At 43.8% G+C, this 18406-nt stretch overlaps 1 protein-coding gene across 1 annotated transcript in view; it reads right to left on the bottom strand.

Moving 5' to 3' along the window:
* cacna1ba (calcium channel, voltage-dependent, N type, alpha 1B subunit, a) overlaps window positions 1–18406 on the bottom strand; it is a 668325-nt gene that overhangs the window by 256972 nt on the left and 392947 nt on the right. The window contains exons 29-30 of the mRNA XM_037680745.1: window positions 12794–12900; window positions 5624–5635 (exon numbers count right to left, since the gene is read on the bottom strand). Of these exons, the coding sequence (XP_037536673.1) occupies window positions 5624–5635; window positions 12794–12900 (119 nt within the window). The remainder of the gene's footprint in view (window positions 1–5623; window positions 5636–12793; window positions 12901–18406) is intronic.

The following is an 18406-nucleotide window of genomic DNA, read 5'->3' as shown; positions in this document are numbered from 1 at the left end:
GGGGGGGGACACAAAACAGGCCCTCTGGCCAATGTGTGCATCAACTCAAGAGTACCTGTAGAAGCCACAAAGAACAATGTGTGATCTTCCAAGAAGTACAAAGGTCAACCAAGCCTCTTTAAAATAAGATCAAGTAGGTTTACATTATCTTGGTGAACTAAGGGTATATCAGAGATCACTGCTAAATTGCTGATCACTAAGGATGACACAAAGTTATTTCTACCTCCACCTGCCCTGGAGTGGGACGTGTTTCCACAGTTCCACCTGTCTGTTCAGACGATTTTAGTGTCCATAAAATGATTGATATCCAGCTGGACTCCTTCAACAAGGCCCGATGTTTCACATCATGTCAACACTGCAAGGAAACTTGAAGGCTCCAGGGTGATCTTCTGCCCGTCCCTTTGTGGGATTATCGATTTGTGAGGTGGCCTCAGGATCTAACTCATAGTGCCAACCTTCCTGTAGCAACTTCTAGTAAGATATGCCTCAGCACGGTTCTCCTCTTTGGAATCAGGCCCTGAATTTACAGGTGAGATGTGCCACTGGTCTTCACAAGACCAGACACTTCTTCTACATGCCCTTAGTCATCTTCAAACTCATAAGGGAACAAAGAACAACCTTTGTGTCGACTGGGCTTAACCCTCAACCGAGGAGTGCTCCAGCCAGTGAAAAAGGTCATTCATAACACATCTGCCCTGGTCAGTGTTACACCCTTTCAATTGGTCAGTGACGGAGACCACCTATGGGAGAATCCTGAACATGTATGCGCTACCCTGAAGATCTGAAGCCATTTCCAATGATTGCAGAAAGCCTGTTGATCCACCAACTGATCAATTCTTGATTTAAATAAGGGCTGTTTGCTTGCAAAGTCTGATTACTTTAACCCATGAAGACTGAAAGTGTCCTTTGACGATGGACACAGATGTTTGTGTTGTATTGGAGATGGATAAATCATATGACTCACTGTTTTATTGTGTACTTCTCTACTTTTTTTTCAAATGTGGCTGTTTTTGCTCTCATTAGCAAACTATTAAATCCCAATTTATTCATCTTTTTTCCATTTTGGATAACCCCAGACTGGAAGGAAATGTAAAACCGTAAATCTGGAGACGAGGAGAGCAGCAAAACACAATAATTAAGCTACTCATAGCAAAGAAGACACCAACCCAAACTAGAATCAGTATCTGTACCTGTGACACAGAAACATTATCTTTAATTCTTGGAGTTTGCCTAACATGGTCATTCAAGGAACTCCAGTGTTTGCTCCTTTTTTTAATTTTATTTTCATGCAAACATAAAGGCAATCTGGATCAATGCTACTTTAATTTTATGCCACCTCTTTATTTTATGTAGCATTTTTGACACATCTCAAATCTTTTTCAAATGAGTTCAATTTCAAAGTACATATATATATATATATATATATATATATATATATATATATAATTTTAATGTGCACATTTTCTGTTTCAGTTTGCAGCAAAATTGTTTTAATTCTGATTTACTTTAAATTGCAACACTGAGTTTATGCATTTTTTTGCATCTATGACTAAAATGCATTGTAAAGAAAATTCACTAACATTTCAAGTATTCACAAATATTGTTTGACACATGCATGAAACCAAGCTACATGTACAGTATCCTGGTCTACAGTATGTTGCTGTGTGACAGGGCAGAGTTGGACAAACTGTGTGGACATGGACGTTATGCAACTATACGGTCCTGCTACTAACATACATAGTCCAGAACCCACGTGTCCCACAGTCTGCCTAATGTGCATGTAGGTTCACAGAGGAGATCGATATCCTCTGAGACTGAATTGCCAATCTACATATGTGTGTGTGTCTTATCTCAGTCAGCCTTATAACCTGAATCTCTCACACTCTGCTCTTTGAATTGAGAAAGCTCCTCGGATGAGGAGCAAAACGTCTTCTGTTACAAATAAAGTCCAGTTGTTTTTGTATTGAACGCTTTTTGAATCCTCTGAGACCAACTCATGCCCTTCAGCAGTGGTTGTTTGTTACATTAGTGAGCTTCTGATGAATTAATAATAAAGAAAATGAAATTGATGGTGTAATTCCAGTACAGACAGAGCAGTGGCAAAGCAACATGCTGATGAGAACAGCTCTGTCTAGAGGACGTTAATGAATGACAGTATGACAGTATGATGTTAATGAATGTAGCAAGGATGGTGAGGAGAAATAAGCTTGGGTCTGAGCAACATGAGGTCTACAAGCAGATCATATGAGCGACAGGATGAGTGTCTCAGGCACAACAGTACACTGCAAAAAGGGCCAATCCTTACAAGCAATTTCACTTCATATCCCAGATGTGGTCCAGTACAGGAAAAAACATCTCAGACGACGAGTGTTTCTCTGGACTGGAATTGAACAGGGAATGCAAGTAAACCTTAAAATTCTTGGTGCAAGTGGGTATAATTTACACTGTGGAGAAGAACAGAGGTAGGTTTGCTTTTTTTCTTGTCCAAGGCAGCACAGAGTGATGGATCCTTGTGAGTGGAGGGAGCATTTTATCCAACACTAGGTGCAACAGAGGAGCCAGGGGGTGGCCAATGGTGGCCTTGACCACATAAGATTAATCTGAGGCCACCCCAGTCATTTGAGGAAACTATACTTTTAAGCAATATTGGGGAGTGGTGGCACAGAGGTCAGAGAAGGCAAGCCTGTGATCATAAAGTCTCCGGTCTCACCCCTCAGACCGGCAAAATCAAAATGCATCCACACCTGCCTCCACCCTCATTTCCCCACTCTGTGCCCTTGACAAGGTCCTTAACTCCTTCTTCTGCTCTCCCTACCCTAGATGGCAGCTCTCTGCTCCACACAGAGAGCTGTGGTAGGCCTGTTGTCTGTGGTTACGTCAGGAAGGGCCTCAGGAGTAAAAACAGGTGCCAAGTCTTTGTGCGAGTTAGTTCACTGTGGCGACCCCTTAAGAAGGGAGCAGCCAAAATAAATAAATAAATACTTTGGAGCAAAATAAAAACTAGAATGCATAGTTTTCTCAAATCATTTGGTTTGCATTTACAGTAGTCCCTCGATTATTGCGGATGTTCTGTATCCTGTCCCCCCCCCCCCCCCCCCCCGCGATAAGTGAAAAATAGCGAAGTAGACAGACTAGTCCAAGTTCAGTTCCAGTTCAGTAAACTTTGTCATGACGTGCCAGGCTGCAATCACACTCATCACCTGTTATTCCCAATCTCCCTCCTTAAATAAACAATTTAAATACTGTAACATTTTTATTAAACAATTCATGCAGCATGGGTTGTTTAATTAAAATGTTACAGTGTTTAAATTTAAATTGTAGAGAAGAGAAGTGCAGCAGGACATCAAAGGTTAACCCTTCATGCAGCGCTGCAGCACAGAGCAGAAATGTACTTCTTGATCAATTACACTGAAACAATTGAACATAGAAATTCTAAAATAATTTAAAAAAATAGCGTTAACACTTTTATATTTTGTGATTATATTTTACAATGTGGCATACTTTGAATTTTAAGTTGGAAGACAAAAGTCAATCGGTGCATCTGGACAGCAAAGGGTTAACCCTTCACAAAGATGCAGCAGAAGAAATGTGTGCGTGTCAGAGAAGAAGATCAGCTGATCAGCTGCAGGAGGGAGCTTCCCCTGCACTTGTGGGCTGCACACATGGTGCAAAATAATTTAAAATAATTATTTTAAATAAACAGTCCGTGGCTCATCCATCAATCAGCCAATCGTCAAGTCCAATCGTATTTTGAAAAACCGCGATAATGCGAATCCGCAAAAAATGAACTGTGAAGTAGCGAGGGACTACTGTATATTATATGGTGGTGGCCAACTTGGATTTTGACATGGCAGCCCACTTTTTGATAGGAACGTTTCTTATGCCCAGACAAAGCCACAAACCAACATGAAAGTCAGTCACTAGTTTTTCAAATTATCATGCTCACTACATGCACGAATGGATGGAGCATATTTTCAGTTCCTCCTTCTCACTCCACGATGGGGGACAAAAACTACTCCAAGTGCCCAATCCAAAATTAAAAACAATGACTGTTAGTTTCAGATGGGCCACAAAGTAATTTTATGTTGTTTTTTTAATTTTATTTATTTATCCACATTATTTCTGAGGGATGTACTGTTTAAATGAACAACTTCATGTCAGACAGGAAGTAGCAGTAGGAATTGGTTAACCATGGTAGTGGAGCACAGACCACAGTTTATTTGAAAGTAATTTGCATTCAGTTTAGCAGATAAAATGTTGGTTTTGTTTTGTTGACATTTATTTAACAACCATAAAGTTTACTAAAATAGCCGTGCTGAGTTCAGATACCTGTTGTGTTCACAGCTGCAGGAACAACCAGACCAAACTAAATCCGTGGCTACAACAACAGAGTTTTTAACATGGACCCAAAACAAGAAGAGTTCCTGTGAAAAGAACTGGAGTTTACATCTCCTACCTACAGATGAGGAATTAAGAAGAATGTGGCTGAAAAATGTGAACTTGAAGAGACCACCCAAAACTGTGTGCTCATTTCACTTTGTTGACAAACGGCCATCGGAGGAAAACCTGCATCCTACTTTGTGTCTGGACAATAATAAACCACCGGAGAAGAGACGGTGGATCCTCAGAAGGATTGAAAACAGTGACGATAGTATCAGGGATGGTTTCAAGTGTATGGAGGTCACAGCTTTATAGTATTTGGTCGTCTTTAGTTTTATGATTTTCTCTGTAATTAATCAAAGCGCAGTCATGGAGGACTTTAAGGTTTGACTGGGCTCTGTGTCTGATTTAAGGTCAATAAGATTGTGTCCCACCTCTTTTAACAAAACACCACCAACCTTATTACTGTGTAGATACTGATACACGTCAGAGCATTTCAGGTTGTTCATCACTTCACTGTCAGAATAACTGAGTCAACGAAGTAACTAAATATGCTAGTAGATGTAGCTAAATATGCTAGTAGATGTAGCTAAATATGCTAATAAATATGCTAAGTATGCTAGTAGCCACTTCTTCAGCTCATTCTCCATCCCTCGTCCTCAGTGGTATGATTATATTGTCCTATTTGAGCTCTGATAGGTGGTGTTCCTACATGTTTAAATTAAATCCACAATGCTCAGAGAAACTACATTAGCTTGTACTGTTCGCACATGAATAAACGCCGGTTCTGGTCTGCGCCGTTGCGCCCATAATTCATACAAGGTACTATGGGGGCTGGGAATAAGGTGGATAAATTCTGTTATGAAATGATGTCAGGACTTGTGGTGGACATTTTTTGAAATCTAGATGTTTGTGGAGTTTATAGGCAAGACTACTAGTACGGATCATAAAACAATCAACATTCAGGCTATTACAAATATTTTTATAGGCAGACAATCTTTTAGTTATTTAGTTGTTTGCCTCTAAATTAGAAAGACTATGCAAAAAATACATTTGTAAACTTGACCAAACACAAATAAAGAAGGAAAGTGATAAACGTTGGTGCAGATTTGTGGCACTTGTGAGTTCGAACATGTGAGGAAATGACTTGGTTTTGCAGTGCAAGCCATGTATGTATTCTTTTTCACATACATGAAGAAAATGACAAAGACAAGCACAGTGAGAGAGGTAGAGAAGACATTACCCCATGAAGCTCCTTCACAGAGATCAAAGAACAGAAACAGGAAGAGACAGAGATCAAAAATATACATTGAAGCACCAATGGAGCACTTACAAGGCTCTCACTTCTTCAGGATTAATTCTGCTTTATATTCAGCAGCAAATTTCTAGCTAGTGTCGGCTGACATTCACATTCATGTGTGAAACAATCCTTAAATGTTCTCAGCTGTTAATGGTTGTGTTAATTAGCAGTCAAATAAAAGCTGTGACCAGAACATTATGAGGGCTTCATCCATTAAATAATAAACATATAGTCATCAACATCTGTTAAATACGATGGAGCTTTAGGGCCACGCAAAGAAAAAAATAAAATAAAAGCCATAAAATTATGAGAATAAAGTAGTATTACGAGAATAAAGTCTTAATAATAGGAGAATAAAGTCGTACGAGACTTCTTTTTTTTTACAGCTCTCATTTATTCATTTTTTCTCCCATGAGTCGGATCCACAACGCGACCTGTCAATCAATCCAGTAGGCGTGTCAGCAAATGACCAATCCAAAGCTAAATGCTCCTTACCTGCAGAGAGCTGCTGCAGCCCATCAGAGCGTACCACCTTACTGTAAGCAGGTTCAACATCCTGATACTGATAATAATATGATGCTGATATGCTGACAGATTAGCTGTTTCCTTATTTGTAAAACCAATACCAAAGTATAACTTAACAAGATGCTCAACATTCTTCATTGTACAGGTACTACAGTTAAAATTTGGTAAACCCTGCTTTATTGTGTCGGAGTTTGGATAATATTACAGCTCATTTAGTTTTGGATCGGTCATTTGCTGACACGCCTACTGGACTGATTGACAAGTTGCATTGTGGATCCCACTCGTGGAAAAAATAAAAATAAAAAAATAAAAGCTGTTAAAAAAAGTCTTGTACAACTTTATTCTTGAAATATTAAGACTTTATTCTCGTAATAGTAAGACTTTTTTCTCGTAATTTTATGGCTTTTAATTTTTTTTTTCTTAGCATGGCAATGTTGTTTTTGTTTTTTGTTTTCCTTAGTGTGGCTCTCAAGCTCCATCATAGTTAAAAGTCTTGGTAAGACTGTTACACCCTTTTGTTCAACTAAAATGTAATTTCATAAAAGTATTTAGTCATCACTGGCTTTAAAAACAAGGTATATACTGTAGTACATGTACAGTGAATATCTGAGCATGATGTAACATATTATTACGCATTGAGTGATCCAACAGTTTTTATTAATCACTTATTTTTAGCAGCAATAAGAAGACGTGCAAGAAAACTGGATTATTTTACCCCCTTCCTTAAGCTTCTGAATCTTCTATCGTTTAGAAGATATTACTTTGTCCAAACAACAACAGGCAAAACATGGCCTGTTTAAAGTATCCTTACTCGTCTTTAATGGCAAATTAGAAAACTTAAGAGCATTTCATAATTGAATAGCTTGAAGTAACTGAAGATCTTCCATGTTCTGGAGGAATAAAGGCTCACTCTTTAAACTTTGCTACAATAACTGAGATTTATAGAAATATATTTAAATCCAACAGTCCAACTCTCAGTAGTTCCCAACCATGGTACTTGAGGAACACCATCCTGCATGCTTTAGATGTTTATCTGTTCCAACACACCTGATCTGAATGAATGGGTGATTAACAGGCTTCTGCAGAACTTAAATAAGTAATTAAATCACTGAATCAAGTGTGTGGGGGCAGGGAAATAACTGAAACATGCAGAGCAGTGTGCTCATTCATGCTCAGTGATCCAGGTAAAATAATCCAACAAAGTTAAGTCAGGTCCTCTGAACGCTTTCTTTTAGTTGAAACATTTCATCTTTTATCCAAAAGACTTAATCAGTCCGAAGAGCCACAACAAACTCAGTCTTATAAATAGCACCTAACATAGTAGGTCAACCAGTTTGATGGTGTTCAGATGGTTTCTGGAGTCTGCTCTCTCCCCTGCCGATGAGGGTGGACTATCATCATCCAAAAGACTTCACCAGTCTTTTGGATGAAAGGTGAAACGTTTCAACAAAAAGAAACCATCCAGAGGACCTGACTTAACTTTGTGGAATGCAGGATAATGTTCCTCGATGGCCAGAGTTGGAAACCCCTGAAATAGACTATCAGAAAGGTTCAGGTCTGAACTTTTCCTTGGCCTTTGCATCATGTTATTGGTTCTTTTTTCTTCCATTTTATTGCAGTGCTTAGAAACATTTTTCTTTTGCAACTGCATCATAGGCCCAGCAGAGAGGGAGGTAAGACTGAACCATGGCCACACACCTCTCACCTACATTAAACTGTCTTCAGTGCTGGCTTGAGAACAATGTTTCTCTGTAAAATGATGAGCACCAAATTGAAAATAATGATACAATTTGGACATCATTTGGCACATATGAATACCAGTGTTGAGTGCATTAATTATTCAGTTTACAAGGAGCTATAACATCAAGAACAGGAGCCAGAGGGAATAAGTGGTGGAATCACGAGAACAGCAATAATGTTATTTGGCTGTTAATGGAGTATCCACTAGTCAAAACAGAAAATAACTCGTAGATACATTAGATAGCATGAGCAGCACTTGATGGAATTTGATAGGGGTCACAGTGTGAGCTTACATATAACAATGGCTCATTTTGTGCCATTAGTCATCATGTGGGATATACTGATGTCAAAAGTATCCTGGCCTGATGATGTTGGTCTTCTGTGCTGGGCCATCCTTTTGGCCAGTGGCTGTTTAGTTTCCCCGATGTAAGACTGATCAGGACCATCAGCCTAACAATGGATCCTGACTGATCCTGACACTGAACAGCATACACAATATTACTCTGTTTGTGCCGGGGGATTGGATCTTTGGGATGAACAAGTCTTTGCCGTAATGTATTTTGGGGTTTAAAAGCCACTGGGATGTTATGTTTAGAAAATAAACATTTCAGTTTCTCTGATACTCCCTCAACATACGGAATGACCACTGGTCTAGGTCTGGGTTCCTCCTTTTAACCTGATGGCTGACTGGAGTCCTGTTTGGGTTTCTTTTCTGCTTTCAGGAAGGCCCAGTTAGGATATCCACATTGCTCTAGAGCCTGTCTTGTGTGGGATTTCTCCTTCTGCCTGGCTCCTGAGTTAGTGGGGACACTGTCTGCTCTGTGATACTGAGTCCTGATGACTCCTAACTTGTGCTCCAAAGGGTGATGGGAGTCAAACTGCAAATACTGGTCTGTGTGGGTGGGTTTGCGGTACACCTCAGTTTGCAAATGTCCTCTAACAGAGACTGAGACCTCACAGTCCAAGAAAGCCAACCTGACATTTTTTTCATCTTCTCATGTGAACTTGATGTATTTATCCACAGAGTTGATGTGGTCAGTAAAATGTTGGACTTCTTGAGATTTAATTTTAACCCAGGTGTCATCAACATACCTGAACCAATGACTTGGTGGTGTCCCTGAAAAGGACGTCAAGGCTCTCTTTTCTACCTCCTCCATGTGTAGGTTGGCAACAATAGGAGAAACTGGATACCCCATAGCACACCCATGTTTCTGCCTATAATATTGCTCCCCATATGTGAAGTAGGTTGACTGCAGGCACAGTTTCAAGAGTTGACACAGCTGTTCTGTGGAAAGCATGGTCCTGCTGCTCAGAGTGGTGTCTGATTTTAATCTTAAACTGACCACCTCTACTGCATCATCAACAGGAATGCACATAAAGAGTGATGTGACATCAAAACAGACCATTGTTTCATCAGTCTCCATGATGACATCCCTCACCTTATCCACAAAGTCTATGGTGTTCTGTATATGGTGTTCTGAGCTGCCAACTAAAGAGATAAGTACAGACGCCAGATATTTGGAAACATTGTAAGTGGCAGAGTTAATCATGCTAACAATTGGTCTTAAAGGTACACCTTGTTTGTGGATTTTAGGTAAACCATACAGACTAGGTGTGGCCTCTCCTGGGTACCGTTTGTGGTACCGAATACGGGCAATAGCCTTGTCCTGCTCCAAATTTTCAGGCAATCTATTAACTTCTTCTTGTAACCACTTCCTGGATCTCTTTTCAGAGGTTCATAAGTGGTTAAGTCACTAAGGAGTGTCAACTTTCTCATGATAGTCTTTCTGGTTCAAAATCACTGTGCACCTTCCTTTGTCTGCTGGGAAAACGATGATGTTTTTGTCCTTGCTAAGAGTGATGAGTGCATCCCTCTCCTCTCTAGTGATGTTGGAAGGTGGTGGTTTGGCATTGCTGAGGCCGGCTGAAACTTTGATTCTGAGCTGTTCTGCTTCACCCTCTTTCATTTTGTTGTTGCGGATGGCTGATTCTGTGGCTGTGATCATCTCCACCAGAGGAAGTCTACTTGGTGCAACTGCAAAGTTCAGTCCCCTGGCAAGAATCTCTGTCTCCGGCTGGGTGAGCTCTCTGTCAGATAACTTCTTCACCCACTTTTCTGTCTCCCTGGCATGTAATTGACTACTGGAGGGTTGTCCTACACTGAATGTGTTGTTATTGGCATTGTGATGGTGTTGATGAGTTATTAGTAAGTTAAACTTGTTTTGTTGTTGAGTCTTGGACTTGATATGCTGTGCTAAGCGTGCCTGATCTGTACAGTCCAACACTTGCTGAAGTGTGGTCTGATCTAGACACGTTGTTAGTTTTTGTTTAATGTGCTCTTCTTTGAGCTTCAAGGCCTCAATAGTAAAATTGGTCTGTTTCACCCATTCATTCAGCAGCTGGGTCTGTGCCTTCTGAAGGATCTTGCTTGCCCGGTGCCCGCTGACCGACGATTTTAGTTCCAGCTCTTGGGAATGATGCCACTTTGTCGACATCTGAGGTTGAATCGCAAGTGGTTCCTGTAGTATGTCCTCTTCCTTGCTGTTTTCTCAAACTCTCTAACTAGTTTGAGGCAATCCTGGCCAAAGTGGTTCAAAATATCCTGATGCATGCTTAATAATCCAGGTAGAAAAATCTAAAAAAGTTCAATCTGGTCCTCTGGACATTAAAAAAAAACAAAAAAAACTGAGGAAGTCTTTCGGATGAAAGACGAAACGTATCTACATTTTTTTGCTTTGTTTTTTTTTTGAATGTCCAGAGGACCACATTGAACTTTTTTAGATTTTTTTTCACACAAGATAGGCTCTAGAGCAATGTGGATATCCTAACTGGGCCTTCCTGAAAGCAGTGAAGAAACCCAAACAGGACTCCAGTCAGCCATCAGGTGAAAAGGAGGAACCCAGACCCAGACCAGTGGTCATTCCGTATGTTGAGGGAGTATCAGAGAAACTGAGATGTTTATTTTCTAAACATAATGGTGTTAGTGGCTTTTAAACCACAAAATACATTTCGGCAAAGACTGGTTCATCCCAAAGATCCAGTCCCCCGGCACAGAGTAATATTGTGTATGCTGTTCAGTGTCAGGAGGGCTGTGATCAGTCTTACATCGGGGAAACTAAACAGCCACTGGCCAAAAGGATGGCCCAGCACAGAAGATCAACAACATCTGGCCAGGATTCTGCGGTCTACACTCATCTCCAGGCCAGCGGTCACTCTTTCAGGGATAAAGATGTTCACATCCTGGACAGAGAGGAACAATGGTTTGAGAGAGGAGTAAAGGAGGCCATCTTTGTGAAAAGAAATTGTCCATCATTAAATGGGGGGGAGGCCTCTGGGTTCAACTGTCCCCCTCTTACATTGCTGTTATTACTAGTATCACTCAACCCCCTGTGAATAGTAAACAGCCATCAGTGTGCTAATGATCCATTGTTAGGCTGATGGGCCTTCTTGACCATGTGAGCAGCTGGTTTTGGTTGTCAGCAGCAAACTGGTTGATCCACTCTGAGAAGGTGCTATTTAAGAGACTAAGCTGAATACAGCACCTCAGACTGAGGAAGTCTTTCGGATGAAAGACGAAACGTAGCTAAAAAATTTTTGCTTTGTTTTTTGTTGTTGTTGTTGTTGTTTTGAATGTCCAGAGGACCAGATTGAACTTTTTTAGAAATCTCAGGAAGGTTTTAGACTCTGACTTTAAATTTAACAAACAGATTAAATCTGTTCTGCATAAAATCTTCTTCCAGTTAAGGCAGATAGGTAAGCTTAAGTCCGTGTTGACCAGATCTGACCTTGAAAAACTAGTCCATGCATTTGTTACAACCTGACTGGACTACTGCAATGAGCTTTATGTTGGGGTCAGTCAGGTCTCCCTTTCATTTCTCCAGCTTGTCCAAAATGCTGAAGCTCGGCTGTTAACAGGAACTCGTAGGTTTGAGCACATTTCACCAGTTTTGTCCTTCCTTCACTGGCTCCCTGTGAAGGAGGACTCCCAGATCAGAATAGATTTTAAAATTGTCCTGCTAACCTTTAATGGCCTTGCACCCTCATACCTCTCTGACCTTCTTCAACCTTATGTTCCTTCTCGGGTGCTGGGATCATCTGACCAGCTGCTTTTGGTTGTACCAAAAACCAGGTTGAAGCTCAGAGGAGATCGGGCTTTTTCAGTCATGGGCCCTAAACTCTGAAACAATCTACCCCCCAACATTAGACAGGCCCCTTCCCTTCTTGTTTTTAAACCTCTTTTAAAAGCACACCTGTTTTCTCTGGTTTTTAACACAGTGTGATTTGATTTAGTATTTTATTGTTCTGTGTGTTACGTTTTTTTTTAAATGCATTTAATACTTTTTTTTTTCTTTAATTACTGCCTTGATTTTATTGTTAAGCCCTTTGGTAACAGCTACTGTTTTTAAATGTGCTTTATAAATACATTTGACTTGACTTGACTGATAATTTTGTACAATTCCACTGTTTTTAAAGTGACAAGAATTGTATCAAAGCATCCACGTTTAAATCCAGCCCTTCAATCTGACTGGCTTCACAGTGAAATGCCATGAATACTGTATGTGACATATGGGTAGTTTGCAGTTAAGCATGTAGTTATACCCCAGGTTAGCAGAGTGACCAGGTTTCACAGAGAGCTTTAATTTCAATGTGTTTTAGGCTGCACCTTTATTAACTCATGGTTCCTTCTGGTGGACAACGGGGAGAACCAAAGTTCTAAGTTACATTGTTCTTGCACCTGTAAACTTGCTGCTAAATGTTGTATTTCCTGTCTACACAACAGATCAAATGACCAAATCAAACAGCAGATTACTTGTGTTATGTCAAAAAGGTGAGAGTTTTTTAACTTACGTAAATGCAAATGCCACCAGAGCCCCACTGACCACTATAAAGTCCAGAATGTTCCACAAATCTCTGAAGTAGGATCCAGGATGAAGCAGCAGGCCCAGGTCGACCATCTAAACCAAAGTTAACACATTTTATTTGTTATTTTGTTTAATTTGAGCACTTTTAAGATAGTTCAATCTCCAGTGTGCACGCAAACAGTGATTGAAATAGAAAAATGTTTGAAAACAGACAAAAATGTGGAAGAAGACAAACTAAACTGGATGTTGTGTCTATAGATGAGAGAAAAATGAACGCAAATTGATGGGACTGTTAGGTTGCAGTGTCTGAACTGATTTCAGTTGACATTTTTTAACTAACCTGGGATAACTGATTTGTTATTGCGTACATAATTATTATAAAATAACTACTTTATTCGCTGTTTACGTGAAAATAATCTCTGGAAATGTTCTTGTTTCTTCAGTGTTTAATGTGATGAATCAACATGAAAAACAAGTTCTATTTCGTATAGGCTTCGCCCTTTAAGGCTGTTGCTGGTGGGTTTATCCCGTCATGCAAAGTATCGCACTGAAAAATTTAGTCCACGCCCACCTGTTGTGTGGGCCCCACCCGGTCCGTATAAATTACGTTAAGAGCAGGTAATTGGCTCCCATTTTTTCTTCAGCAAGGTAATAGCACTGTCAGAAGAACGAAGAAGGAAAGTTGTCCAGCTTGAGGCACCACCTTTGTTAAGGCTGCCTGGGTCCCCACCACGCCAACCTCCTGCCGTCCCGATGAGTTCTTCCTCCCCGAGAAGAAGCAGACGAGCAGCCTTGTTTCAAGGTAAGCGCCGAGGAATATATTTTCAGTGGTGGGTCGCTACCCGCTGGACGACGCCATCGACCCTTTTTTCTTTTTAACACTGACTCTCGGAGCGAATCGGATGGTTCCTCCGGGACAGGCGACGTCAGCAGCAGCCCCCGCTGCTCACTCCCTCCTGGAGAGTGTAGTGTCGGAACCAGGGGGGCTGAGTGGATGCTCACCCCCCCCCCCCCCCCCCGGCCTTTTTGCATCGGCAATCACACTGCTCCCAGCTGTCGGTGCCCTCCTCTCGGAGCTGCCTGGCATAATCCAGGAGGCGGCTGACATGAAGGGAATTTTTTCCGTCCCTCTCCTCCCCCCGCCCAGATCGGATGATCTAGCAGGAAGGTTTTAGGCTCCACCCCGGCTCGCCATCCTGATCCCAACTGGTCTCGTTTCCCAGCAGTGACGTCCTATTGGAACGAGGCTGCAGCCAGACCTGGTAGACTGAGAATGCCAGTTTCCTCATTTGCGCCTATCACCAGAGTGGAGGGGTTTTACTGAGCAGAATTTCCCTCGGTGCCCCCTGGAGCCAAGCCTGGCGGAGGCTCTCGGAGCAAGATGTCCAGGTTGGACCAGCATCCTGCGCCTCCGGGGAAGCATGACCAGACGGTGATGTCACTCTCCAACCGAGCTCACCAGTATGCATTCAGACCTGCCTCAGGAGACTAAGAGCTCCCTCTGCAAGGCGTCTGACGTCACCGTCAACCTGTGCGCCTCATCTGCTGTTTGCCTGTCTCACATCGCAGCCTGGATGACAATGGTTCAGAGATCCACCTGGCTTCGTCACTCCCCTTCCCTGTCGGAGAAGCTGCAGATGGACTCGCTGGAAGGCCCCATCACGATGGACGCGCTGTTCAGAGCCAATTTCAAGGCCATGCTCAAGAAATCAAAGAAGTCGGAGGAGGTATCGAGACTGTGCGCCATCTGATCAAGCCGCACCCATCCTCTCACCCCCCCGCCCGCTGGAGAGAGTGCCATGGCTAGAGACAGCAGAGACACGCCACAGCTGCAGCAGCATCTTCTCGCTCCGCTCCGCTGCCAGCCCCTCCAGTCAGAGTACAGCCCTCCTCATCCCGACAACCAGCGGTGCTGCGTTTCCCCAAAGAAGATTCAAAATGATTCATTGCGGAGGATGTGTGTGTGCATAATGATGGTTTGAGTTTTGGAAAAAAACGTAAACATCATTCTGGAATTAAATGTCTGATTTCTGCCTGACTGTCAGTTCGTATGATCTCACAGCGGCTTCTCCTCACACATCCTCCAAACAAAGCGAGCCGGTGTCCTCCAAACAGGTTTTTAATCACCGCAGCCTGAGAAAAACACACAAAATGGGCGCGTGAGTGACACAGCAGCCAAAGTGAATGTTTTTAGCAGACCGAGTCCAGTGGGAAACCTCGCTTTCAGCCCAAGCTATGCGCTGCCTCCTTTGACCGCAGCGTGACAAACGCGCCCCCCCCCACCGGCAGCCCTCACTTACATGGCTCCGCATGCCCATGGGCACGCGCGTCTCAGCACGGATATGAGCCCGCAGCCTGAGCGTGGCACAGAAGCGCCACGCCCCCGCTGCAGCGGCAGCCCTCAACTACACGGCTCTGCATGCTCGGGGCGCACGCGCCTCCCCTCAGTGTACACCACCTCACATCAGCACGGATGTGAGCCCGCAGCCTGAGCATGGCACAGAGGCACTCTAGACAGATGGATGAACCGTCTTATCAGCAGGGGATACACGCTGCAGTTACAGCTCAAACCCCCCGTTTGAAGGAACTTTAGAAACGTTTCTGTCATCTCCAGAACAGATCTCGTTTCTCCACGCAGAAGTTCAAGAAATTCTGATAAAAAAAAAAAAAAAAATTCCAGGGTTCCAGAAGGAGAGGAAAACACAGGGTTCTACTCTCGTCACTTCTTGATCCCAAAACGGACCGGACGGATGAGACCCATCTTAGATTTGTCAATTTTCAACTGTGAGACAACATTTCATTCAAAATGGGTCGAGCCGGCTCTGCAGCCGTTACACAGAGCAGGGATGAGAATTCTGTTTTATCTGGACGATCTGTTACTGCTGACCCGTTTTCCAGACAGGTGGCAGCAGTGCAATTCAGGCGCTCACATCACACCTGCAAAATCTGGGCTTCAGCCGGCAGAGTGATAAGAGCTGTTTCCATCTTGAAGTTATTAAGGACATGTCATCTGCTCACACGGTACAATGCCTCCAGAGGTGGTTTGCTCGTTTACGTGTGGACCCGGTGAGGCAGAAGAGACAGTTTATCGCTGTGCCCCCCTCCGTGAGAATCGACCTGAGAAACTGGGAAACCCTCTTGTTCTGTCAGAGGGAGTCCCCATCAGCAGATCTAGGTCACACGTGTCAGTCTTCACAGATGCGTCCCTGTCAGGCTGGGGAGGCACATGCATGTCTCGAGCTGTGGGGTCACTGTGACCACCCCACACAGCAGCTCATATAAATGTTTTGGAGTGTTGCACACCAAAATCTGCTCTCCATCAGAGCAGTGTACATCCCCGGTGTTCTGAACAGAAGGGCGGATGTGATGTCCAGGGGCGGTCCGCGTCACGGGGATTGGAGCCTCTATCCCAAGCTGATGACTCAGACATGGCAGAAATTTGGCAGAGTGGCCATGGACTTGTTTGATACACGAGAGAACGCTCAGTGTCATCTATGGTTCTCACTGAGCCCGCGGGACAAACCATCGCTAGGGATGGATGCGTTTGCTCACAGCCCATGGCACAAAATGCTTCTTTACGAATTTCCCCACTCCCTCTGATATCACAGTTTCTGAACTGAGTTAGGGAGGAGGGACTGACAGACCTCCTGGTGGCTCCTGAGCACGTGAACGCCCCGTGATTCCCAATTCTATGACGCCTGTTATTGGGGCGCCAGTAGAAACTGCCATGGAGGGAGGATGCTCTCCTCCAGGTGGGAGGAGCGATCAGGAGTTACCCAGAAATAGGCCAGCACCTTTGGGTTTGGCCGCTGAGCGGATCCGTTTTAGAGAGGATGGGTCTCTCTCAAGATGTGGTGCGCACAATCCAGGTTTTCACGTGCTGCCTCCACCACAGCGCTGTACACATCAAAGGGGACAGCTTTTCAGCACTGGTGTACGGAGAAAGGTGTAGAGGCCACCTCATGTCCACTAGGTGGCGTGCTGTCCTTTCTGCAGCAGCTGATGGACAGAAATATGGCATTCAGCACAATTAAACGTACGCTGCAGCCATCTCATCTTCTTCATCTCTTCACAAAGGTTTCGGGGACAGAACAGTTCTTAAGCATCCACTGATGAAGTGTTTTTTTAAAAAGGTGTACAGAGGCGCAGGCCTATATCACGCACACTTTCTCCACAGTGAGTTTTTTTTGTTTTTTTTTTGTGATGGCCTCCCTTCTCCCCTTACAGCCATCCTCTCCACACCATTATTATGAAATATTTATTATAGTGACTATCTAGTGTAGGTTTTTTTTTTTTTTTTTAATAGGATAGAAAGAAAGAAAAGACAAAGTAAGACTCCAAAATATAAGAAATATACACAAAGAGAGCACACGTCAAAACACCCGGCTACTGTCTGTTCACCTGCAAAGAACATGACAAAACACAGCAACAAAATACATATGTATAAAGAACTTAAAATATTCATGGCTTTGCAGTAAGTTTCCATAAATATATATACCCATACCTACGCCTATATACATACATACACATGAATATACACTCACATACATATCTATATATCTACATATAAAGCCTACATAAGCATCCCTGCTTCTATTTGTGTGTGGTTGTGAGCATGCATAAGTGTATAAGGCTTCTCTAATAGAACATTTATTAGTAACTGTGAAGCAGCAGAGACCCGACCCCCAAGACCAGAGGCAGACGAAAAAGGGGGGACCAGAGCCCAAGACCCCAGGAGGGACCCCGACCGCGGAGCCCCCAGAGCCACCCACACAGGACGAACCACTCACCCACCCCCCAGAACAGACCACAGGGGAGAACCGGAAGATCCCTACCAGCAACCACATAAAGTGACCCCCCGGGGCCAACAGCGACAAACTCATAGGCCTCCGTCGGCACCCGCCGCACCGATGTAGGTCCAGGTCCAGGCACCGAGGCCCGGGCACCGAGGACTCACACCATCCAGGCCAAGGCCCGACAGGGCCAGAGGACCCGAGCCCCACCAGGCAGACACCAGGACGAGCCGACACACGCCCAAGCGCCCAGCCCCCGATACCAAGGGTCCCAAGCGCGCCGGCAGGCAAGGGCACACCCCACCAGGGGGCCGCGCGATAGGGGCGCGATGCCAAGCACCCCCAGTTGTATCAAAGAGGGGGCAGTCCGAGTCTCGGCCTAACAAATACCCATTCATACACAGACACAATCACACAATCCCAACCTCAATCTCACATTCACTCACTCAAAGACATACAATAACGATACATTTCATTCTTATTCCCGATATGCACTCTATACCCCCCAGGTCCAAGACATGTACCCACCCTCTACAGGGGGCAGCCCATGCCCAAACCCAGGAGGTAAACCCATTCATTCTTGAGCGGAGAAGAGCCAATACCCCAGACCCGGCCCAGGCCATGCCCCGCCGACAGGACACCCCCCCACCATGAAGAGGACATGCCACCGACCACCCCCACACACCGCCAACAACCAAGCACGCACCCCCAGCCGACCGCCCGCCAGGCCCCGGCAGCCACCCCGGCCAGCGGGCCAACCATGGCACCCAAGAGCCAAGCTCAGGGGGTCCAAACAACCCCAGGGA

The sequence above is a fragment of the Nematolebias whitei genome, chromosome 8 (genome assembly GCF_014905685.2).
Source record: "Nematolebias whitei isolate Nwh7 chromosome 8, NemWhi1, whole genome shotgun sequence".
Taxonomy (NCBI): Eukaryota; Metazoa; Chordata; class Actinopteri; order Cyprinodontiformes; family Rivulidae; genus Nematolebias; species Nematolebias whitei.
This window is presented reverse-complemented; position numbering and strand designations above follow the sequence as displayed.